Source organism: Haliotis asinina, chromosome 5 (assembly GCF_037392515.1).
Source record: "Haliotis asinina isolate JCU_RB_2024 chromosome 5, JCU_Hal_asi_v2, whole genome shotgun sequence".
NCBI lineage: Eukaryota > Metazoa > Mollusca > Gastropoda > Lepetellida > Haliotidae > Haliotis > Haliotis asinina.
The window spans coordinates 46246716-46272712 of record NC_090284.1 but is presented as its reverse complement, the minus strand read 5'-3'; the positions used below and the strand labels follow the sequence as shown (position 1 = coordinate 46272712).

Sequence of the window (25997 nt, the reverse complement as noted above, 5' to 3'; positions counted from 1 at the left end):
CTCACTCACCTAATTTAAGAATATTCGAAATATACATTTTCAAGTTTAATTTGATGTTTATTTTTCATGACTCTCAGTTAGTTTCACGAGACCACCGATAATCGCTGACGCCAGCGAAATCGCACGATCAATCAGTTATTCGTTCAATCGTTCCAAAACTAGCCCACATAATCACATTAGAGGAATCTCTTATGCAATGATGCGAATGAGGAAGAAAACGGCATCACCTCTCACAGCAGCAGCAAACAGACAAGGGTATGTGTCATGATATTATGCAGACATAGCATACTTGATAACCGTGGATGAGCATTTAAGGAATCGAAGATAGCTGACACAAGGCTTCTGAACATCTAATTCTCAATTTTAGACATACATGCATTTCGACAGTCGTTGCCCGTAGCAACCACGCTGCGTCTGTAACATCCTCGGAACACAGGGCTATATATGATCCACAAGTCCCGTCATCCTCTGACCAACGGTACAGAGACACATTTTCGTGTAAAAAAGTCTGGAACAATGGACGATCGCTTTGAACAACACACTGGGAGCCAAAATTGTTTTCTTTTTTCAATCAAATCAAACCAATCAATGAAATTAGACGTTTGTATAGCGCTACATATGCAGAGTCGTGCTCAGTCGAATGCTCGTTTGGAGAGGATGGTTTTGAGATAAGACCGGAAACGGTTGATATTTTCCGATTTTCTCACGTAAACCAATCCACAGTACAGCACCCGCTCTGCTGAATGTTCTGTGCCCGTATGTTGTGGTTCGGACAAATGGAACATCTAAGCTTTGTTGACTAGCTGATCTGAGTGACCTTTTCCGTGAAGACCAACCGCAAAGTTTTCACAACATATGCTACCCATTTGTGCCAGGGATACTATACTATTTCATAGTAGGAATACCCTTTCAAACATTGAACGGTATGTACGCAGTGGTTAAGGAGGGTGTGAATGGTAACGTATGTTCAACTGTTGCGAGTCTGACATGAGCCATCAATTGCGACAACCACGACCTTCAGTGAAAGTCACCCACAGACCAACCGCAAAGTTTTCACAACATATGCTACCCATTTGTGCCAGGGATACTATACTATTTCATAGTAGGAATACCCTTTCAAACATTGAACGTTATGTACGCAGTGGTTAAGGAGGGTGTGAATGGTAACGTATGTTCAACTGTTGCGAGTCTGACATGAGCCATCAATTGCGACAACCACGACCTTCAGTGAAAGTCACCCACAGACCAACCGCAAAGTTTTCACAACATATGCTACCCATTTGTGCCAGGGATACTATACTATTTCATAGTAGGAATACCCTTTCAAACATTGAACGTTATGTACGCAGTGGTTAAGGAGGGTGTGACTGGTGACGTATGTTCAACTGTTGCGAGTCTGACATGAGCCATCAATTGCGACAACCACGCCATTGCCGACAGCCAAACCTATTAGGGACAGAGACAAATGATAATGAATTTCCAGTTGTATCATCAAATGGCGTTATTGCAGGTGACAGTGCGGAACCCGAAGGTTTCTTTACACTGCTGTCGGAAATGACTAGAGAGAAAACTATATATGATAGGATTTGCAATGTTGTTTACGTAAGGGCTATTGTACGCCAGTTCATATAACTTCCTTTCCCAGGATTCATAAATACGTTTTTTGGTTTGAACCGCCCGTATTAGTAACATTATGAGGTGCGGCAAATAACTGACGATGAAAACCATGGTGACGATGAAAAATATTTTGGTGACATGTTCACTTGGTGCGAATGATCTTTTCTCACCCTGTTCGTCCAATATTCGATCATCAAAACTGCGGCGTTTCTCTGTTTGAATGCGAAGTTTCCTACAGATCATGGTGTAGAATATAATGAGGAATACGAGTATCAGTGCAAAGGCGGAAAAGAGAGAAACATTTAAAGCTATGGCAGAAGGCGAGGCCTTAAGTTCTTCCTCCGCTCTGCAAACGGTCAGGTTGATGATACGATTGTTCCAGTTGATTTCAATGGTCTCCGGACCGGTCACCATAGTGGTCAAGGAACTAACGCTAAGGGCTATAGTGATGGCTATTGCACACAATATTCTAGCTAAACGAGGTTCTATTGCTCGACCAAGAGGCTGACAAATCTTCCTGTATCGTTCCACAGCTATCAGAAGCAGGACTGTTCCTGATGACACGCTTGTGGCGTATGCAAAATAATGGGCGGCTTTGCACGCCGTGAACATGTCAATCGTTGACAGGTTAGGAACCGTTTTAACCACAACGTCGATCGGCATCGTCACAACGCAGCTCATCAGATCCAGAACTGCTAGAACCTTCACAAAGAACGAGAACGTGGTTGGTTTACACTTAAAGTGTTGAATACAAAACACAAGGGTATTTCCAATGATGCCCATCGTCATGAACAGACTGACGACGATTCCATTGAAAAGACGTGGATTTTGCGTCAAACTGTACTCCGTTGTGGTGTTGATGTCCGCTGGATTTGACGTTGTATACGTGTCGTTCACGGAGGTGTCCATCATGTGCAAAGCAAGAGGCTCGACGGCTGTGATGGCCACGCTCGTTGTTACAGTACTATGCATCTTCATATCACTCCTTGGTAACGTACTATCATCCTCTTCATCATAGTATTATGGACGCGTCTGAAACAAAAAGAAAACGTCATTCAGATAATTGTTATTTTCGTAGCTTCATTATGAACAGTCTTTGTCTGTTATTAATAGCCGTGATTAATAACAGCTCAGATTATAATCTCGGAACGTCAGTGCGTGTTTCAACCTCTTAAACATTATAAGTTGTTCACTGGTCGCGAGGGGGCCATGGGCTCATGTACCCTCGACGTTTGTTAATGTTCCCCGAGCCCGCATCCGTGCTGGATGCGTGATTTTATGTTATTCGAGGTTCAAAAAGTACTACCATAAAGCACCAGAAGAGTTCGGAATTCCCAGCGATGTACATTGAAAATAATACATCGCCTGTAAGCGGGGTACATTGAAAATAATAGAATAGCGCATAGCCAATGAGAAAGCGACATTCATGTGTGAGGTAAGATGAAAATGTAATGTACGAACACCGAAACACCTTAGACGACAGTGCCATTAGTTCTGAAGTCAGTCTCGTTATACGTAAGGTCAGCATAATTCTTTACACTGCTAACTAATGATACTGAGCCTGGTCTACATAGATCGATGGATACAGTTTCGTTATGTAAGTACCTGGAAATTAAATCCATTACTTTATAAGATAGTTCCGGCTTCACGCTACGCAATTCAAACCGTCTCAAGGCCACTGAGTTCACCAAGCTTACCCCTGCATCAAATCCCAGACACTGTACAATAAATACATGAAAACACTTTTGTCAGTTGCCATAGGTTCAGTGGCAATGTAACAATACGTCAAGCCGATGGCGTACAGGCAGATCATACTGTCTGGGCAGGAGCGAGTGAGTTTAGTTTTACGCCGCACTCAGCAATATTCCAGCTATATGGCGGCGGTCTGTAAATAATGGACTCTGGACCAGACAATCCACTGACCAGCAGAATGAGCATCTATCTGCGCAATTAGGAACCGGTGACATGTGTCAACCAAGTCAGCGAACCTGACCACCCGATCCCATTTGTTGCCTCTTACGTCAAGCATAGCCGCCTCTTATGGAAAGCATGGGTTGCTGAAGGCCGATTCTACCCTATGCCTTCACGAGTCTCTGGACAGCACATAACATACGCAGGTTATTGTGGACAGCTTTAAGTATGTGACTGTTGCCTCTGTACCCCGGTACCTAAACAATACCCGCAGTGCTTCACTTGTTTTGTACGGTTACTACACTTCCTACAGACATACTACAGCTGAACCAGTAGCGCTAATATATTTCTGAGACGACTGAGGGCGACGGAGTAGCCGAGTGGTCAAGGCGTTCGCTCATCATGCCATAGACCCGTGTTTCATTCAAACATGGGTACAATGTGTGAAGCCCATTTCTGGTGTTCCCCGTCGTGATATTGCTGAATGTTGCTAAAGCGGCGTAAAACTAAACTCACTCATCCACTGAGACAGCTGAGACAGATATGATATATCTTACGTTTTCCATGTTGTCAAACATTGAGTTCTTAAGTGACCGGTTTTACTGAACATGGAGGAAACGCTGCTGTAAGGAAGTGTTCGAGGCCTGCAGGGTAAGATATCAATGACATTTCAGAGTGTGAGGGCATTTGCAGGAAATAGCGGTTGTTTTTGAAATATTTTCCGTGTACTGATCTAATGACGTTAAATATTCTTTCGCGACAGCTAGATAAGGAGACGAGCTAGCAAGGTTGGTTAACATGTTTGCTCCTCTTGTCTGAGGCTATGGTTCAATTCCTGTACAAAATGTTCATACGCATCAGATGACAGTGAAGATATAAAATCAATTCAGTGCAACTGTATTAAACGCCATCCACACGATCCTACGATTGCAAACATTAGGTGAACACATTGAAAATTCTGAATAGATATTTTGGAGCATTTGTAAGGGAAGTGATTTAAACATACCTCATCGTACCATGTCATAACGACGTCAAACGCCATCCACAAGAGTTGTATAAACAGGACAAAAGATGACTAAACACTGAAAATCCCGAATAGATAAATTGGTAATATGTCCCTAGTACATGTGAAAAATATACTTTAGTATCTTACTGTATGAAACACCATCTGTGCTGAAGTCAATAGTATGCTATTGAACGTCAACCACAAGTATTCCATATAATACATGAAGATATATGCTATACATGAGATATACCACATCACGTTATTGTGCACAGTTAAACACTAGGCGAGATTGTGAGTATATGTTGAGTAATGCCCTGTCAGTTAGAATTTACGATAAACTGGGCCGACAGCAGAATAATTAGATAATAATACAAAGTATTTGTAGAGCGCTAGACTCCATGTGGTAGTGCATGCTTTGTTACAGTATGATTATTAATATACCGGTTAAGTCTTCTGTCTGTGAGGCGCTAGGTTATGTTCTCATGACTTATCCCACTGGGCACTGGGTACCCATTTTCAGCTGGGTGAACAGAGGCAATTTTGAAGAAACTCACATGCCGAAGGTGAGACACATGTATCCTATTTGTTTCATTGTGGGCAAGACGGAAGTCCAAGAAACTCCCAGTGGCCAAACTGCTAAACACGGTCACTCATCAAAGACTCTCCGAGCTCGAATTTGCTTAAGGTCAAATGATTTGTGCCCTGAGCTCTATGCACAGGTCCATGTCCTACAACAAAACCTACCTATACAAAAAAAAAAGTTCAGTCTCGTTATATTGCCAAAACATATTCCAAAAATTGTAAGTAAAGGATCACTGAAAATCAGTAAAAACACAATGATAAATGCCTAAATGATAACCTTATCTAATGGCATGACCTATAAACCACTGGAAAAATATTACGGTGGTATGTTATGCATTAAAAAGAAATTCCTTTATGTTCTTTCTTAGTTCTATACTAAAGGGGATCGGCCGCACGAATAACCCCCTGGTGACTACTACTGAGTCTTTCATTACCCTCTATCAGCATTTGTATTTCCGGGTTATCGTCTCTGTCTTGTGATCTTCGACACCACCTCGACGGCTTGCTGTCTAACCCAATTTATTGCCAATTACAAAGTCATTGCTTGTCTTTCAAGCTCGGAAATTGGAGTGATTGAGTCGCTACTTTCAGCAAGTGTAGTGCCTTTAATTTGGGAAGACAAAGAATTCTTTGGGGACAATTCCATCTGCCTGTCTGTAACGGCAACAAGGAGTCATCGCAGGTCAAGGTCGAGAGTTGTTAATGTCAGGTTTACCTTGTCTGTTAAGTCGAGTATTGATTCATCGTTTACATATTATTCGGTTATATTGTATTTCTGTCATCAGGTTCTTTGACATAATTGCCAATTCGCCCCCTGTCTAGTTAATAAAGGCGAAAGAGTGCAGACAAACTACACCGGGCCAGACGGTGAGTCAGTAAGTTTCAATACCTTACTGAATGAACCACACTTCTTAAGGAATTACGTTTAAACGAATCGACGCAATTTTACAAATGGCTTAATTTATTGTGCTCAACATTTTTTCAACATTTCACACTTCTACAGTCCGTTTTATTTCGAACGAGACCAGATGAGAATCGGAGCCCCTGGTGTTATGTGTTATGGTCGTGCAGTAAGCTAGACGAGGGATGGGGTGGGGGAAAATTCCTAGAGTGGGTAGGGATTAACAAGAGTTGCTTGTCTTAGAACATTTGGCACTTCGATAAAACGAGGAAACCTTGAAAGTGTCGGGGGATCTTAATGAAGATATCAGCTCTCCCAGCTTTCCCTCGACCAGTGAAGATCCTTGTTGGAAATGGTCTTCAGTAACACATGCTTGTCATAAAAGGCGACTAAGGGGTTTGGTGGTCGGCTCGTTGACTTGGTTGCCACATGCCTACGTATTCCAACTGCTGAGATCGATACTCATGATGCTGAACACTGGATTGTCTGGTCCCGACTCGATTATTTACAGACCAGCGCCGTGTATCTGGAATAGTGCTGCGTGCGGCGTTAAACAACAAACAACCCAGCTTTGGATGAAATCAGTTTACTTGACCCAAACACAGGGGCAGCACAGAGCGACCAGGAACAAATACAGTCAAGAGATTGCAGCTAACCAGGGTAATCTAAACACTGACATTAGTGCCAATAAAAAGTGAGATCAGTGTGTTTTAGTTTGTATCACTTGATCAAAATGATGCATTGGAAGAAGAATCTAATCTGAAAACCATTAAAGCCATGACCAGATTGCCTGTCACAGCGATCGCTGTTCTGTCAACTTCCTTTATACAATTGAATTGAATCCTTAAATATCAGTTACAGTTTGGAAACCTCTACATGCAGTGATTACATGCGTGTGTTCAGGATATAAATCCTCCAGTTTGTTTCGGGGATGTTGTTCTGGGTAAACCACATTTCCCTCGAGACAGATACAAGGACCTGATCCATAAAAACATGCGTAGCACTTCGACATTCGTAATCCTGTGATAAACTATAGAGTTACGACAGGTCGTAACGTAACGAAACCTTTGTGGATCGGGACCCAGGGCCTAGATTTTCGAAGCTTTCTTAGCGACAGTCGCAAGTTAATGTTAATGAATGGCACTTACGACTATCCTAGCGCTAAGAGGGCCTCGAAAATCTAGGCCTTGGTTTGTAGATTTAGTGCGATCTTGCATTGTAGAGGAAATACTGCATTAACATTCGGTTTGGACAATCGTTTTAGCAAGCCATTTCAATTCAATTAACATATTGGTTCATGGTTGGTTTGTTGTTTAACTTCGCACTCAACAATAATACAGCTATATATGGGTTGCTGAAGGCCTATTCTACCCTGGACGTTCACGGGTCCGCGGCGGTTTGTACATAGACAATCGAGTGATCAACTATCGGAATACTATGGCACGTGTCAGCCAAGACAGCGAGCCTGACCACACGATCCCGTTAGTCCTCTTCCGATCAGTATGGGCGGCTTCTAACGCGAATCTCCAGAAGTCTCATTTAACATGTGCTAACCTACACATGCGTGGTGCATTTAAAGGCGTTTACTGTCCTCTCTATACCCTGAGACACAAGACGACGTCCACACATTTGTGTTTCGGTCTTCTATTAATCTATATGCATGAAGGAGGGGTCACCCGGAACCATGCATATTGTTTCTGTCGGTCTCTGAGCAAATGAGTATCCATCTCATTTGCCTGCATCAACACCGTATGTATATACACTCGAGTACCGCTGTGTAGAACTCTGATAACTCGATATCTCGGGTGTCTCGATATAATTTTGCCTGTTTTGTAACGTAGCGATAGTTTATCTTTATGAGGCCGGTTGACAAGGTAAGCATCGATCAAAGAAACTGGTATATGATGACCTGAACTTTCGACCTCGTTAACCGGTATTGTCCCAGATACACTTGGGATTCATACACGTGCGAACGCAATTACAACAGCATATGTGTATCTATACTCAAGCTTTCACCGGGTCACTCAATACCAATCTTGTAGCACAGACTAGGGACACCTAATACCAAGCCTGTAGCACAGACTAGGACCACTAAATACCAACCCTGTAGCATTGACTGGGGCCATTTAATACCAGTCCTGTAGCACAGACTAGAACCACTTAATACCAACCCCGTAGAATTGATTGGGGGCACTTAATACCAGTCCTGTAGCACAGACTAGAACCACTTAATAAAAACCCTGTAGCGTTGACTGGAGCCACTTAATACCAATCCGGTACCACAGACAAGGCCACTTAATACGAAACCTGTAGCACAGCCTAGGGTCACGTAATGCCAACCCTGTAGCACAGACTAGGGCAACTTAATATCAATCAAGTACCACTGACTGGGGTCACTTAATACCAATCCTGTAGCATTGACTGGGGTCACTTAATACCCACCCTGTAGCACTGAGTAGAGCCACTTAATACCAACCCTGTAGCACAGACTAGGGCCATAAAATACCAACCCTGTAGCATTGACTAGAATCACTTAATACCAACCCTGTAGCACAGACTAGGACCACTTAGTACCAACAGTCCTAATAACCTTCACGTGTGAGGGATATGATTACAACTAACTGGAAACGCCAGATGCCCAAACTGTTCAAATAACATATGATTGATTTGTAGTGCTTCACTGTGTCTATTGTAATTGTTCCGAGTTCAGGGAGTTCATTGAACACAGTGAAGCCTTCTACGCCTGGATGCACCTGATCGTTATGTTGATATACTAGTCATTTACAACAATGGCCTATCATCTATTGCTAAGGATCTGTGTACACATGCATACAGTTAGTGAGGATAGGTTCTTCATTGCACCGTTTAACTTTTGATGTACGGATCTTTCAAGCAATGAGACCACAATTCTACTGTATACAGTTAAACACTGCAAGTCCGGTTCCCGTGATATAGAACCTCATTGCAGACCATTACCTCATGGAACAAGCCTGTCAGGATTTCACAGTAGTTGTCTGCCACATTGCAGGGCAGCTGGGTGGCCTAGTGGTTAAATGAATGATTAATTCGGCTGTCACTTTCCATTGTGATATACTACACGGGACAATACCGATTGTCCCAGATGTTGGAAGCTGTTAATGTGTTGAACATAGTTCATGGTCACAGCAATGGGGGTTATATCATGGAGGTCGGTGGGGTAGCCTAATGAGAGTTCCCTCGTCACGCAGAAGACCCGGGCTCGAACTCCCCAGATGGGTAGAATGAGTGTAGCCATTATCTGGTTTCTTGTTACTACTGGTATATTGCTAAAACCGGGGATAAAACTACATGCCGTGTTCCAGCATGTAGTATTACCATAGTGCAGCCATCCCCTGAAGATATGGGTTACAACATGGTTATTATGAGAAACGACTCAAGGGAAGGAGTGGTCAGACTCGCTGACCAGGGGCCCGTTTCACGAAACTCTCGTAAGCCTAAGATCTCGTAAGTTTTCTCGTAGCATCCATAGCTCCTGTGTTACAATATAGGAGGTACAATGGCTACGAGAAAAATTACGAGATCTTAGGCTACGAGCGTTTTGCCTGTTATCGCATGACATCTGCGTAGAAGGCGGTTCATACTATCTATCACTGGCTTCGATTAATAAACTAGTGATTGTGTGTATATTGGTGCTAAAAGCATCAATCATTCAAAACCACAGTGCGTCATTGTACTCTGATTTCACAGTGAGCGGCATGTACATTAATGATTGACAAGGCATGGCAGGTTTTGACATGACATGGCAAGTATTGTCATGACACAGTTAGTCTAACATGCACATTGTCACTGAGGCAGGGAGATATTCCATGATGGTAATTGGTGTATCTACCAGGGATAGAAACGCAATTTTAGACAGGTAATTTAGGTGTGCCATTGATGATTCAATTGAACTTAAACAATCTCGACAATGATATCATTTCAATTTACTGTTAATGAATGAGTAAACATCGTGTAAACCTGGAAAAACTGGGATCTTGACCCAGAAACTAATGTAACCCAGGAACTAGAGGATTTTCTGCCTTACACACACTGGTACTCAAAATGATGGCACCTATATAAAGCAGTCAGAATGAGAGTGCCTCCACACAGACAGACAGACAGACACACACTCCACGTAAACATTCACACGCACGCACGCACGCACGCACGCACGCACACGCACACACACACACACAACATCCTGTCTTAATGTTGTGGACGTACGATCTATTCATTCCCCTGTTTACTCAATGCCCAGAACAACCACCCAGAACACGACCGTAACACACCCACTCCCCGTAAACATCCACAGACAGACAGACACACACACACGCACACACACACTACCTCCTGTTTTAATGGTGTTTACGTACGATCTGTTCATCCCTCTGTTTACTCAATGTTCAGAACAGCCACCCAGAACACGACCGTAACACACCCAACAACACACTGCATACAACACAACACACTATATACAAACATCTCTGATCTCTTCTACATTACCTTTCTTCAGTATGTCCTGCACACATCACCATCCAGCTGAAAGTATCATAACGACAAAACCAAATACACTACCATATTAAAACGATGACACAATGATATGAAAACAGTAACTTACCTACTACAAGGACACTATCCTATACATGAAATCACAGCCGGTGTGAGCTCCATCTAAACGTATGTCCGACTGCTGCAGATCCACACCGATCAATGAACTGTGGAACTGAAGATGACACAGGTTATGCTATGAACTGCCTCATCATGCCACTGGATGCTTCAATAACTTAACATTCATCCGTAACAGCCTGGGATCGATTAGTCATTTGCATTGATTATACTGATCGATTATACGGGGTATAATAAGATTGATCACGTGCTTTCAGTTCACACTCCACAGATCCATGCTTGTTATTGCTGGTTCTTTAAACCACATGCATCATGTCAAATTCAAGAATTACATCCATCACTCGACACTTTCAATGCGATTAAGCTCGCAAATATGAGCAACTTTTTTCAACTTTTCGCACCAGTTAACTTTTCAACGTAAACCTTAATCTTGCGAAGCCTCTGAGAATGAAGGAGAAATTGGTAAAAAGGGACCTTCCTCAAACTGAATATTGACAAACCTGACAAAAGACCTGATTCACGGACTGGCTGTGTTCCTCGGTGTGTGTAATGACGGAGAGACTCCGTGTTTTGACCGACATTTAAGACAGAGACTTAGGTCTGTTATTGATGGGTGGAAGCCCGGTACGGAACTGGACAGGAAACATATTTCTGCCTTGAAAGACTCCGACTTTCCTGGTTGAATGCTTAAAGCACATTCACCCAACGTGTAATTGTATTTAATGATGCTGAAATATGTCCTAATGGCTGATTTCACAAACTGTCTTGTCATCAAGTTGTACGAACGGTTTGTGAAGCATACATATAACACAATGTCCACATTTGGACTAATTATGTGGGAACTGGAGGGGACGGAATCTCACATTGTGGCACTGATTAAATGTTAATGGAAGCATTATGACCATAATTATCCGTTTTTAACAAAAGAAGGGAATATAGGTTGTTCAGGAACAATCCAATGAAACACGGCCTGTGTGGTCAATGGAGACGACACACTCTCGCAGGAATGATTATCTTAAATCTGCTGACTCAAAGGCCAAATTTTAGCAGTAATTCAACGATGTAGATAGGGGATCACACGTGTGGTTTCACATCATGAGTTCATGAGGAACATGTTCTCTCATAAACTGTGTCGTAGTTATCTGACAGCTGGGCGTGAATCAAGCCCTTGTTTATCAGGGCGAGGTGGGCGAGCTGGCTAAGGTGCCGGTCTAGTGATCCAGCGAGGCTGAGTTGTCGGGATCAAGCCCACCTGTGACCGGGTGTAAAAACCTTGGAGTCAACTTTGTTTGCAGCCTCTCTCCGTGTTGTCACAACCCCTAGTGTGCAGTTCACAACCCTGTGCACTTTAAAGACCCGTTGGTATATGATGGTCATTAGATGGTGGTCACATGAATAGGGTACAGCAATGTGCAGTAAACTTGGACAAAGCGCTGTGACTATGTGTCCCAATCCACCCAGTTGTGAATTGGGCACCTCGTTAGGTTGAGAGAGCCAGAATAAACGCGGTGCGCCTAGTGGCAAGATAGTTAAGATTGATAATACGATGTAACGCTTAAAGTGGCAACCAGTGATCGAGAGAAACAAATATCAGCGCAAGCAATAGTTGCATGGATATGTGCACTATATAAGTATGCTGTAATAATATCACTACTTCTAATCCAGTATTTACCGCCTTCCATTTGAATCAGTAGTACTGATGTCTGTGTCGTAAAACAACATGCAGTTTTGGTGGGTTGATATTATAGTTTTAAGGCAACGTAGACCATTAAGAAGACTATTTGCACCCAACACACTGACTCGCCTTAACATAAATCACAAGTAATTACATCGCCAAAAGGAACCGTTTACGTAACATGAAAGAAACGATAGCACCACCAATATCTATCAAATACTCCTTGCTTCGCATTACGGATTAAAAACATTAAGGGATCAGTTCCATTTCCAAACATGAAATACTCATTCATTAAAAAATGACATATTACTGGATACAGGTCAAACGGTGACAAGCCTGTGTGGTCCATTATCCCAGTATTAAATATATGATCAGTAGTAAGTGACATCAGATACCTTCTTTATTTCTTTAACAACAAGCAGGAAGCATTTCGAACATGAAGCGTTGGATATCATATCGTCCTATTCTCCAGACATACATGCTTCATCATCACCCACTCAGTTACAGCAATCCTACTTTGCCACGATACGATGTTAAAACAAAACTCTTATAGGTCTATTCCTCTGATGAGTAGATTCAGTTATTCTTTCATCTGATGAAATGCTTCTGTGGCAGATATTGAGAAACAAGAGCACGTATGTCCAAATTAGGAAAACCCTAAAAAAAATAAGACATGAAAAATAGATGGACCAAACGTCCATCCCGTATCACCCAACAAGAACAAAACAAACATGACAAAACAATAAGGAACAAAGGCACACAGGAACAATAACAACAGAACCAAAGTCGAGTAACACGGGATTATTCTTGGTGGTGATGGCTCTATTTCTGTACACGATGTAAATTCAGTCACGAAAGTGCTAACCCCAAAATCATCCAATCAGGTGATATACTTTAGTAATACACCACATGTTATTCGACGCTGAAAAGATCGAATACTTTTCTCAGTGCCGGACATACATCACGTGAAAGCCGAAACAGCGCGGAAGTACCATTTGATTGTCATTAGCTGCTAAAATGATGCTTACTGTTGGCCTGATCCCGTGGAACATCCTTATGGAACCTGATAAAGGAGTGTACTAGTGGCTTCTACCGTAATGCCCTGTACGACACTAGCTTCCGGTCGTGCCGGTAGTGACGTCAAGAACGACAGAACCTACAACCCGATGACAAACAGACTGAACAATTTCGTTCCATTTCCACTCGTGTTCTCACAAAAAGAGACGGAAGTTGTCGAGTCCACTAATACTGGGGTAATCAAAATCTAGGTCATGGGCATCTCTTGGAAGTCAGGGCTGATCTGTATAGGTAAATAAAAAGTCATTGATACGCAAAGAATGCAAAACGTTTGGAACGCAATTATTGCAAAATCCAGAGTATCGATTGTTGGTGAAAACTGTTTCACCAGTAGCTGGCATTACTCTAACATTATCTGCAACTTATCGTGCAGACAAGACAAACCAATGGTTGATATTATGCACGAAGTCCATGAGCATTGTGATATAACGACACCAAATTAAGATGTCGTAAAAAGTTAACAAATTAATGTTGAACTGAAGCCACGAGAGACCGGACCATCTGGAGTCAGACGCCATTAGGTGCATGCATGAATGGCAAGCATTTCCGTCCCACATACTATACACAGAAAAGTAAGCATTTCTTCCCCGGCATCGAAACAACCACACCAGCATCCTCTGCAACGTCACCAACGACAATGGGACGCCAGTGTTCATGACATCATGGTACTTGATGACATTACACATATGCCGTCTTACATGACATTGAGCTCTCTGACAAACAGTATTACAACGTTGCCAGACGTCAGTTCTTTTAGCACTAAACCACCTCGCACACAGGATCCTTTCAAAATAAATATCATTTCACATATGTTCACACAAATATTGGTACAGTGAGCTTGACGAGTCAGGTTTCTGTGTAACAAAGCGGTACAGTTGTTACATTCACACGTACGTTCCTCTCCAACAATTCATAAAGCATACGTTGTAATTCCGGCTTGTGTTAATTTTATTATCTAAAAATCACCAAGCTTTCAGTGGCCCTGTGGGGCATAAAATGCAATACAACACAGCGTGCAAACCCATTACACCATTCAGCCGGTCTACCTGTAATGTTCTAGGCGTCAATAGAGTAACCTTCTCGATTCTGTCTGGGTCATTGAGTAAACGTTACATGGTTAAAACAAACGGCGTTAACGCTGGCGAACGGCACCATAGGGAATGGATGCGTATGTTCTATGTTCAAGTAGGCAATTCATCTGTTGTTCCAAAGAACACCGTACCAGAAATTGTATCTATAAAGCAACCTTGAATTAGGCTGACAATTCATGTGAAATAATTCAGAAAGGTTTTGTTCCGCTAGAGGGATGTGGAAATAGCGTTAGAGGCGTGCTGTGTTAATAGCATTGATGTTGTATTTATTAAGTTGTTACTGGTTATTACTATGTCGGCGCAATGAGGACTAACTTCGAGCGAACTGTTTCATGTGACGCATGCTAACGTCATCTAAACAAACAACAGAACAAATAACGCAACTAAGACCGTAAACGATATATATTTACATATTTCACCTGTGCTTCACAGTTTGCTAAACATTTACTTTTCAGGTCAGTCCATGAGAAAAACAACGCTGACAAGACAAAATCAATACGTTTTATTCGCTTTACGTCGGACAACGCTCTACCCAAAATTATTAGTGGCATAACGATGGATTAATGCATTACAAAGGCGGTGTTCATGGTTGTGAAAGGTTGCAGGTGCAGATTTTCTGAAATTTACATGCAACAACCATAATGTCTTACATTTTATGGATGTAACTGAAACCCAACAGGTACGTGTGATGTGTGTACATACCCCGGTGTTCCAACACCATAGCTCTGTATATGGGTCATTGTTCGGGGGGTGCTCATTGAAAGGGTGTATTCAAATGAAATGGGATGAAATGCGTTTTGGCATCTTTATTTTGTCACGTTTGGGAGTACACACATTGATCTTAAAATGTGTGTTTCTCCTTTCGTCAGTAAACGTTCTACCGCACTTGGGGCAAGATGTGTTGATTGATGAGGAAGGGTAAACTAACCGTGATGCTGTGATAATTGAGGTCCCAAAGCGTGTCGCCATTTCCCATTATCTTATGAGGAGTTTGAACATTTGAACAGGTTCTATTGTATTTTGTAGACTTGCCATATCTGCAAATGACACCCAAAACGAGTTGTCAAAGGAGAATTCCATTCAGTAAGAAATTTCTACAATGTATGTCTTTTTTTAACATTATAGAACTTTTTGGAGAAAGTTCAAACCTCCGACCTACACATAAACAGCAAACAAACGCCAGACCCAAAATAATTGAATTGAACACTGATTATTTAAAAGAAATGTTATTAAATACCAAGTTCGTTAAATAAGGGCACACTGATTTTAGTTCTAATCCTGGAAAGCACTGATTGACCAAAAATCTAATGTTTTCCAATCTCATTCACACATAAACCCCAAATGTGTTCAATGTGTGTTAATCCTCTCAATGCTATCGTCGAACCCATTCGACAGGAGTGCAGGATAATGACATCTCCAAATAAAACTTGCAATAATTATTCAACGAGTCGGATTTACGTGTCATATGAATTATGTATGGAATGCACTAATTCTCACCTTTTTAAATATGTAATGTTCAATACGTTTATATACCTTAAAACGAAACGCCCGCGAAATAAAAATGAGATCGCCGAATTTCTCGGCACGCAGTCGAAAATAACGGCCATTGTTGACTTCCAGCGCACCACGCCGTGTGGTACCCAGTCTAATATTTTCTTCATAATGAAATATTTTTTGATAGTTTAGTCGATATTTTTTGTTCCTTGACGAAGAGAAAGCTCATAAGTTTCCCATTTTCTAAAAATTAGTAACTTTCGGCTCAAATAAATATAAACAAAACCAATCTCAATGTTATATCATCGACTGGACGAACAGGAACGATCATGGCAACGGCGGTAAACAAACAACTCCACATGTATCGTGATGCCGAAGAAAATGTGCCATCCTTTTGACATATTCAATTATTTTATCTGGAATTAATTACACGGTGTGAATAGGTAAATGTTATTGCCTCTGCACAGAAATTACCAGATTTAGCGATTTTATTTTGATTTGGTTTGATAAACCTTCCAACATTCACAAAGTTGACAGCCGTTGGTGACCCGAAAGGGCGTGGCCAAACTCGCGGTCTTACTAAGTGACAAGATACGAAGGATGTTGAAAATATGTGTTCATAAGCAGAATCTGAACACATATACATTGAAAGAAAACGACTCAATACCTATATAATGCAGATCATGAAACAATATCACAATATTTGTAATTGTACCCACCCTTGATGAAACCGGAAGCACGTACACGGCATGGCACTCGTGGAAGTAAAATGTGAACGAGTTGGAAAACGACCATTGATACATTTTCTAAACTGATTCAAATTCCCGTAAGATCCATACTACACACCAGAATTACCTTTCAGTCATCCTCAGTCATTTACTATTAGTTGTGTTCAATAGCAGTTGTCATTTGTTGCTTGTGTTGTAGTATTTCTCCTGAAGTTAGCCGTCGATGTGTTGATCTTTAGTTTAGCAAATCCGAAGTCGATGATTTTCGCGGTCTATTTTTTTCAAAGAATGTTCTGACACGGGGAGACATATAAATTGTCAGTGTGTCGTAACAATAACAGAATATTCTTCTGTGTATATCGTTACAAGAAGAACAATTTTGATGATTGAAGATCTCATGAAAAAAAATCATTTTTCCTTTTGCAGAAACGAACGAAACCAGAGCTAGTGTGAGAATGTAACGTACAGTAAATGTATTTCATAGAAATTAATTACTGCTTAGAAAACAACTGTCATCGTCTTTGTGAATCAGTATTTATTTTAGACATTAAAACAGCTAAACATCACATCTTTTGTTCACGAATTTGGAGCAAAATTGAAATTATTTTGTTACTCCAAACAGCAGAGCTTTCGGAGTTAATTCTTCCTAGTATAATGCAGGTAATGTTTCAGATCAAATTGTTTGACGTGTGTGCATATTTGTATAAAAAAATCATGTCATGTGGCTCAGTCCGTGGTTCCATACAGCTTTTAGATATTGCACTAGTGCAATCTGAACTGCAAAATGTACCTCATGTTTATGGCCATACTTTTTACCTACTTGCACACTGTCTATGTTCATATTTTACTGTTAAAACAGACTTCATCTGGGAAACAGACTGATGATCCAAACTCTTGGAGCAGTGATTACACTGACAGTGATCGAAAGACAGACTCATTTTTTTCTTGTGATGAAATTTCATGAAGTAATGTGAAATTATCATACCAGATCTAGAATAATTTTGTCGTAGTGATGTTTTGAATATGGAATATCAAAACTACAAGTGACAGATAATTAAGTGTTGAGTAGGAGGTGCAACCTATGTTAGTCTTTGGCATCAAGGTAATCATGTGGTGGCAAGTAAATTTCTTTTTTCCTAATACTGAGCTCAGCAGTGAGTGGTTTTTGTTGTCCAGTTTGGAGCTATTCTTTAAGATTTCAATTTGGATTTTTTTTCATTGCCATGTGTATATGGCAAAGACATATATATCAAATGCTTCCAGATCTTTAACGGAAGACTGCTCAGTCCTTAGCACTTTGTTATTCAAGGAAGACTGTTCTTCATGTTTCTTGTTTCATGATGGTTTAGGCTATTGAACACTAAATAATTGGAGTATATCACCATCAGACACTTCAGCAAACAGAAACAATCCTTGAAAGTTCATTAGACCCATTTCATATTGTGACATTGCTCCAAAACCCATGAAAAGACAATAAGGTAGAATAATATATATTTACAGAATATGAAGCATGTTTACTTTCACCAGAGACAATATAACTTCTTATATGTATATGGTTTCTTTTTTATCAAATGATAACATTTTCCGATAAATTTGCATGTACTGTTACTTCAACAACATAAATGACATTATTTGTCATGTGCGATTCAAAATAATTCACCAAACAAAGTGGTACTGCTGAAAACAAAAATAACTCATCACCCATTTGTATTTGATGTACATTTTGGCACGATATTATGAAGAAATAAAATACACAAAATAATTTGTAACATCTATCCATATATTTCATGGCATACATGTAGTTGTAATAAAAAATTGTGCAAAACTGTCAGCTTTCCACATTACTGAAAGACATTAATTAAAATTTGGTTATTTACACGTTGCTAATGCATTGACAGATTTTAAGTGTCTTTGCCTTTGTCTATTTGAGAGAGAAAAATAATTGCCATAATATTAATATCATTTAACATATTAAAGTGTATGTAAAGATTTAAAGTTGTAACCAGGTATGAAACATAAAGCATTGACAAATCTATCGTAATTATTCATCAAGAACGTTAATTCATTGCATAAAATTATGAATGTAATTCAACTTGTTCTAAAGTGAGACATATAATTTTCCCAATCATGTAATATGAACGCAATTTTTATCAAATCATCTCCGATTTCATGTGAAACTATAACTGAAAATATATTTTTGTTTATAAAACATGTATACTGCAGTTCTTACTACACTACATCGTCATAAAAAGAAAAGCATGAATGTTATTTTGAAACACAAATGCCACGCCCATATCCGCGCACCTGTTGTTGAGAATGATCTTTGTACACGTTTCTGTGTTGGACCATGTGAAAAAAAGAATAAGCTGGGATCAACATGCATCACAATTATATCTTTGCTATCTTTATATTCAGTGGACAATAAAGTAATGTGCCTAATATGAACAAAAATTCAAATAAAAGATACTGAAAAACTTGCATCGGCAGTGTTGATCGACTACTGTTTCTGGGTCACGGGAGCATACAAGGTCAAACTGGTTCGGCTATGTGCGAATTATATAGTCAAAAATACACCAAGAAAATTCTATGAGCTCTGATTAATCACTTTAAACAGTTATTTGTGCTAAATTCAGGCGAAATATCTCCAACTTTTCTGTTCATATTCAATTGCGAATGAATTTCATCAAGCAATCCCCGTCTGTGACATCACATCCGGTGACCTTTGCACTTACTAGAAAACAAGTTAGATTTCACAATCTTAATTTTCGTCCGTCTTTCGTCATACTAAACGGAAAATGATACATGGAACACTTGTAGAATGAGAAATTCTCCCTCTTTCACCAGGTCTTACACAGAAGAGTTCTGTAATCTTTCTTCTGACCAAAAAAGCTATATTTTATGTAGGAGTTCGACGAAGCGCGCCATGTTTGTTTTTTCGTATGCGTAACACGATTTAACACCGTCTTTTTGTGGGTTTGTGCAAAAATTAATGAACCATAACACTTGATATTTGCACTCATGAATGCTTATGAATCATGTATTTTATTCTGCTATTTTCATTACATGACACGTTTAAATAAACGTAATAGTGCCATTTCAGTAAGACCTGTCATGACATCGAAAATATTATTTGTTTACGACGAACGTTTTCGATTATTTTTTTTCAGAATTATTTTTTAATTTGTCGTCGCGCGGATATTTGCCGATACAAATATACGAAATTAAAGTCAGATACTTATGAAATATCAGTAGTAAGAATATTGAAATCGGTTTGCGATAATTGGACAATTTATACGGTTCCTAGTATAAAACGCATCCGGCTACCAATCGAGTAATTCAGGTAAATTCAGGAAACTTTACTCTATTTATGTTTGTCTTGTAATTAATATCTGTACGTTTGAAATTATCTGGATATTTTTTGATAATAATGTTTATTTTTGTATGTAGTATTAATGAGCTGAATATTTTTTCAGTTGTCCCTTATTTAGTGACGCACTGAGTGTTTGAAATCAAGCACCCTCTTATTAGCGCCTTATGCTGAAATTAATTCAGCAGGCTAAAGGTTAATGATGTGTGGTTGTAGGGCGCTTCCATTATTTGGACTCGTATTGATTAATGCCTTTAGTAGCTTCATCAGGAATCTAAGACGATTTCAATTTTCGATAACTCTTGGAAACCGTTTTAAGGAATAAATTGAGTTAGGGAAATTGAGAAATGTTTTCGAACGTTTTTGTTGTTAAACGAAAAACATTTCATCTGGCATCTGTCACGGAGATGGGAAGCAGCTGATATAGTCTTGATGGTTGGAATCTTTATCCTTTGTAAACGTGACATTTTTTCCCTTGTTGAATGCAAAATGTTATATATGAGATGGCTGACATCTTGAAATGAGATCATACACATTTTAACGGATGAAGATTGTCTCAAAGTATTTTCCAAGCGTAACAGCTGATATGTTTCAGTTACACGCCTTTATCGATCAGTAAATTCTTTGCTATTCCTCGATCCAAATCTAGTTTGGTCCGTTTGAGTTCATACAGGATGTATAACGAGATCGTGAAAAATATCTTCCTAATTAAATGTCCTACATACGTTCTCTGCCTCCTTTCCAAGTATTTATTGATGGGAAAGCGTGTTCTTTCACACCGATGACCTATCAATATTAAGTTTCCTTTTCCAATATTGACAAGACGTCTGTAACAGTAAACCTGTCAATCTCAAACTATGAAGAAGGTTGTAACACGGAGCCGAGTTATCTAGGTCAGCGTTGGCGGTCTTGAAGATACAAGAGTTCTTATGCTTGGCTGTATTCCTCCTTATCTACAATCATATTAATGTTGTGAAACAAAATAGAAAAAGGGAGCAGGTAGAGACATGTGAACAAATGACGTGCTGTAGCTCCTGACAGAGCACCAGTCGGATGTTGAAGGTCCGCAACTCTTGTTTCGAGCATCTTAACCACCTGTCTAATAGCAGTCGTAGTGATTCTATTTCCTTCTTAAAAAATTGAAAACCTCTTTTCGGGATGTTCAGTGTCAAGATGCTGAAAGTCTGAAAGTTACAGCTGAAGGGCCAACCAGGAGAAGTGAATGAATAAGTTACGATTAGCTAATATCTCAGTCATATTGTGACTGAAACAAGCTACAAACACATAATAAACAATCAGGAGTTGGTGTAAGTAGCTTTATAATCAAATAAGCAAAATGCATCATGGGGTTACTGAAAGTGACGTTGAAATATTAACTCACATTGTTGTATACCTATCTCCCTCTTCAGACTCATTGAGCCTCCACATGTACCTCCTCCTACAAGTAGGTAGTCTCTTCACCGTGACGTTTACCTTGGGTCTTCTCCCACGTAGGTGTCGTACTTTACATTGCCTACATAGATTTCATTTCTGCTACTCAACCTACTGCTACACCCTTCAAATTCGTTTGCTTATCTTCATTCATTATTCCCGCTACTTCCTATAGTATTGTTCCACAACACGCTGTCCCCTTAACGCGTCCCCAGGTTAATACCTGTTCTCCCTTTCGCATTCCCTTATCTACTTTTATGTCCTTCTTCATGCTACTCCCTATGGTATTATTCCACAACATGCTGTCCCCCAAACGCGTCCCCAGGTTAATACCTGTTCTCCCTTCGCATTCCCTTATCTACTTTTATGTCCTTCCCGCTTTGCACGTTCTCTGGCGATATGTCCTGTACTGGCTCGTATTCACCCAATTTGCATCTACCCGTATATACCAGAGACACCATAATCTATCACACACACATTATATCACTGTGTATATCACTCCAGTATATAGGCAGTTACATCTCCGGTATCAAACATCCCAAGTGTGCTGGCGATGACGTTTGACATCAGCGGCGTATCCGAGTCTGCAGAACTCTGTCAGAGACTGCAATCAGTGAACTACTGAATTAATATCGAAATCTAATTTGTGGGTGGCTGTGGATTCTCAGTCGCACTGAAACATTCCGCAAGCAGTTTATATGCCAAGTCTGTCATCAGAAAACGCGACGTAATTGAATCAGCAAGAGAAAGGTTGACATCAACGCAACCGACCTGTCTACTTCGGCAACGTGATTACAATATTCTATGCACGGTCCCATATATGAATGATTGATAAGTCTCCACGCATGCGTCGTCACCATCCTATATCTCTATATTAGATGAAAAATATTTACATAAACATGCAAAACTAGGAGCTTGCAAAGTTTCCGGAAAGAGCTGACTCGAGGTTATATTTCATCACATTTGTCTAGGGTGATGGGAAGAAAAGTAAATTGAATATCCCCTATGCGACTCATGTCGGCATCCCCTGTGATATTTACGACATGCGGCGGTATAATGAAGATATATGTATTTTCTGTACACTGCATAGAACTCTATAGCTAATAAGTTTTTATAAATGATATAAGGTCCTGATGAAACTGAGAGCTCAATGAGCAATGTGCAACGTGAGGATTTAGTGTTGGGTGTCCAATTATCGTCACTGAGTTGTCGGAAAGCCTGAATAATCAGCATGGCCTTAGTATGTTGAAGTAGAATGTGATGTGTACTGTGCGTCCTTATGAGCAGATGCGCAATGTTCTTCAAAAGTTTCGCGATTTGTATTCTTACCACAGATATGTCACAGGGCCTTCGTAATCTCTATGTGTAAAGGTCAGCATGTCTAAACAAACCCTGATTCCTTGTTAATTACCACTGAAGGAGCCTTCATTCCACGCACTTCACTGAAGAAAACAAGTCCTTAATAACAGTTTAGGTAACGACTACATCGGTCTTAAGTGACAGTGATGTAACGACACTTCCAACAGTGGCATCGCTAACAGAATACGTGATAGGCTTCCCCATTCGTCTCACCCATCCGACGTCATGAACATTTTCGACTGGAAGTGATGGGTGACCAATGGCTTAGACGTTCCTTATTAGCTCCCGTCTCTGAGACTATCTTTTTTGTGAAGGCTGATTTCCGCAGATCTCCCCCTTACTGGCTCCCGTCTCTGAGACTATCTTGTTTGTGAAGGCTGATTTCCGCAGATCTCCCCCTTACTGGCTCCCGTCTCTGAGACTATGTTGTTTGTGCAGGCTGATGGCCGCTGATCTGTCCCTTATTGGCTTCCGTCTGTGACACTATTGTTTGTGAAGGCAGATATCCGCAGATCTGTCCCTTACTGACTCCCGTCTCTGACACTATTGTTTGTAAAGGCCCTTCACAGGGTCCACATTGTTGATGTTCTGACCAGCTGCCAGGAAGATGTGAAGATCCATATGTAGGTTATATTGTAGCTATTATATGCATTAGGTAAGCATGCTGATAGATAGAAATTTCTTCAGAGCAAATTGCAAAGAGTCCGAAGGTAAATAAACTGAGTTTCCTCAAGATATATGAATATGATTCATGTATTTAATAGTAAATTTATACATCTTCAAGTTTCAAAGCTTGAATAAGACACTTCACGTACTGAACACTCTATTCTCAAGCTCTCTTAGCTATCAATAAAACTGGACGTAAACCTTCTTTCAACGTATGTATGTTCATATTTACCTGTTGTTACGTAGAAATAAACAAGGTTTTCAGTCTGAAAATAGTACATATGGTGCATTCATATTCTTACTCAAAAGGAAACATCTGGGTATTACCGGACACGCAATGCTAGTACAAAATATGGGGAAATAAAATGACATAGGAATAAATGTCGCCGTGTGGCCTTACCTAAGTGAATGAAGCCAATTTTTATGCCACATTAGCAATATTACAGACTATCGTAGAGCTAAGAGAGCTTCGAAAATCTAGGTCCTGAATATCACTGCACAGGACACCAGAAATGGGCTTCATACATTGTGCCCTTGTGGGGAATCGAACCCGGGTATTCGGTGTGACGAACGAACACTTTCACCACTAAGCTACCTAAAAACTCATACTGTGACCGAATGGATTCTGATACACGTGGTCAACTTGGTTTACAAAACGCACTATCATTCTGACTCATGTACCTATCTGATCCCTATAGTAATTGCATTTCACACCCTGAACAACACACACGCTCCATCACACATGAGTTTACAAGACTATACCAGCAATAACAGTCTGCTAGACAATCCCTTTATACTGGAACGCGTTCATTCCTACCACCATCGAGTGTTAACGAAATGCGTAACTAAAGCCCTGAACCGAATCAGTAATCACATTACGATGAGGGAAAGCTGTCTGAATAAACAGTGTGATTAATCCAGTCAAAAAGACTGCAAGGAAATCACTTAATCGTGAAACACGTCCTGGTCTACCGTTTGTCTTGAGGTACGTATCAACACCGGCTTTAAGGACCCCGATACACAGCTCTGACTAGACTTCCGGTTTGTTTTGGACGTGAAGGATGAAGAAACAATCCCATCACGCTACGTCTTCCCACCTCCCGTCACGGGGGATCAGCCGTGTAACTGGAGTGGGCAGTGTTCCCGACACAATCTCCCTTCATGTGTCGGAGGCCAGTATTAGAGCTTAAGGTACTAATCAACTAACGTCAGCTCTTGTTATGCAATTCCGCACAGCTATTACGATAAGAGAGACTATATAATGCATGTGTCGGTGTCGGAGGGATGGATTGAACACCTATTCACAAAAGCCTCTCTCTAATGCCAAAGGAAGGCAGCATAGCTAGACGCGGCTATCGTGATCAACCAGACTTGTTGGAATCAGTTTCTGACAAGTTTGATAGATCCTACACTCTACTTCAATTAAAAAGGAGCTACAGGGAGAGGGGATATATTTTCCATTGCTGGTAGACTGGTAGGTTGTTAAACGCGGCACTCAGCAATACCTTCACTATACTGCAGCGGTCTGTAAGAACTCGACTCCGGACCAGTAAATCTACTGACCAACAGCATAAGTCTTGCTCTACACATTTGTGATACGATGACATATGTAAACCAAGTCAGCAAGCCTGGCCACCCGATCCCGTTAGTCTTTTCTTAAAATAAGCATTTGTTGTTGAGGACCAAGTCGAACCCGGATTTTCAAGGTCGCATTGTTGAATGCGTCCTGCTTGCACCCCTTTCCTTTTATACGGGGCTAACACCCCGTCGCTGACAACATATACCTAGACTCCAGTTGTTTTGTTTAACAAACTCCTGTAATGACGATTTATTAATTGGAGAAATTTCGACACAAAAATAAGCCCCTGTTACCGAATCAAGCGGCCAAGATGGTATTTACATAACACCGGGTGTTCGAATAATACAATTGTGCAATGAAATATGAGGAATGCATATCTTACTTGAAGGGATAGCAAAAGTTGCAATCCGTCTGTGTACGAATCTGTCGTTTACAAATTTTACGACCTCGAACTATGATTAGGCTAAAATGTCACATCCTGTCAGTCGGGGTAATAAAATCTTCGTAAACTTTGGTGTCAGTTGTAACTCTTAAGGTGTTTTACGAATCTTTAACACGTTAACAAAATAGGTTAAAAGTTCCCAAAACAAAAATTAAAGAAGGAAACGTGTTTGACTAAATTATACAACGGTATGACACTAAGCCAGCTAACCCTTGCAGTTGACACGACAGCAAGATCGACATGGGAAAAAAGACACGAAGTTTGATGATTGCAATCTGCACGATATTTCCATCTATCTCGAAAAATAATGCTCACGATTCAATCTGGTTCAGATTCAAACAAAAGCCCGTATTGATTCCCTTGGTAGACTCCCCCATGAAACGTTATCCAACCCGTTCTGATGTAGACAGATGAGGATGTATCGCAG

General features: G+C 40.5%; 1 protein-coding gene across 2 annotated transcripts in view; it reads right to left on the bottom strand.

The window, feature by feature from the left end:
* Positions 1–1156: 1156 nt before the first annotated feature.
* The window catches only part of LOC137284597 (galanin receptor 2a-like), a 57143-nt gene continuing 32302 nt past the window's right edge, over positions 1157–25997 (bottom strand). Inside the window, exons 1-2 of one of the 2 annotated variants that reach the window (XM_067816477.1) lie at positions 10654–10743; positions 1157–2649 (exon numbers count right to left, since the gene is read on the bottom strand). In XM_067816477.1, coding sequence (XP_067672578.1) covers positions 1492–2595 — 1104 coding nt within the window. In that variant the 5' untranslated portion in view covers positions 2596–2649; positions 10654–10743 and the 3' untranslated portion in view covers positions 1157–1491. Of the gene's footprint in view, positions 2650–10653; positions 10744–25997 lie in introns of those variants that run through there. The other variant, XM_067816478.1, reaches the window with a different exon arrangement.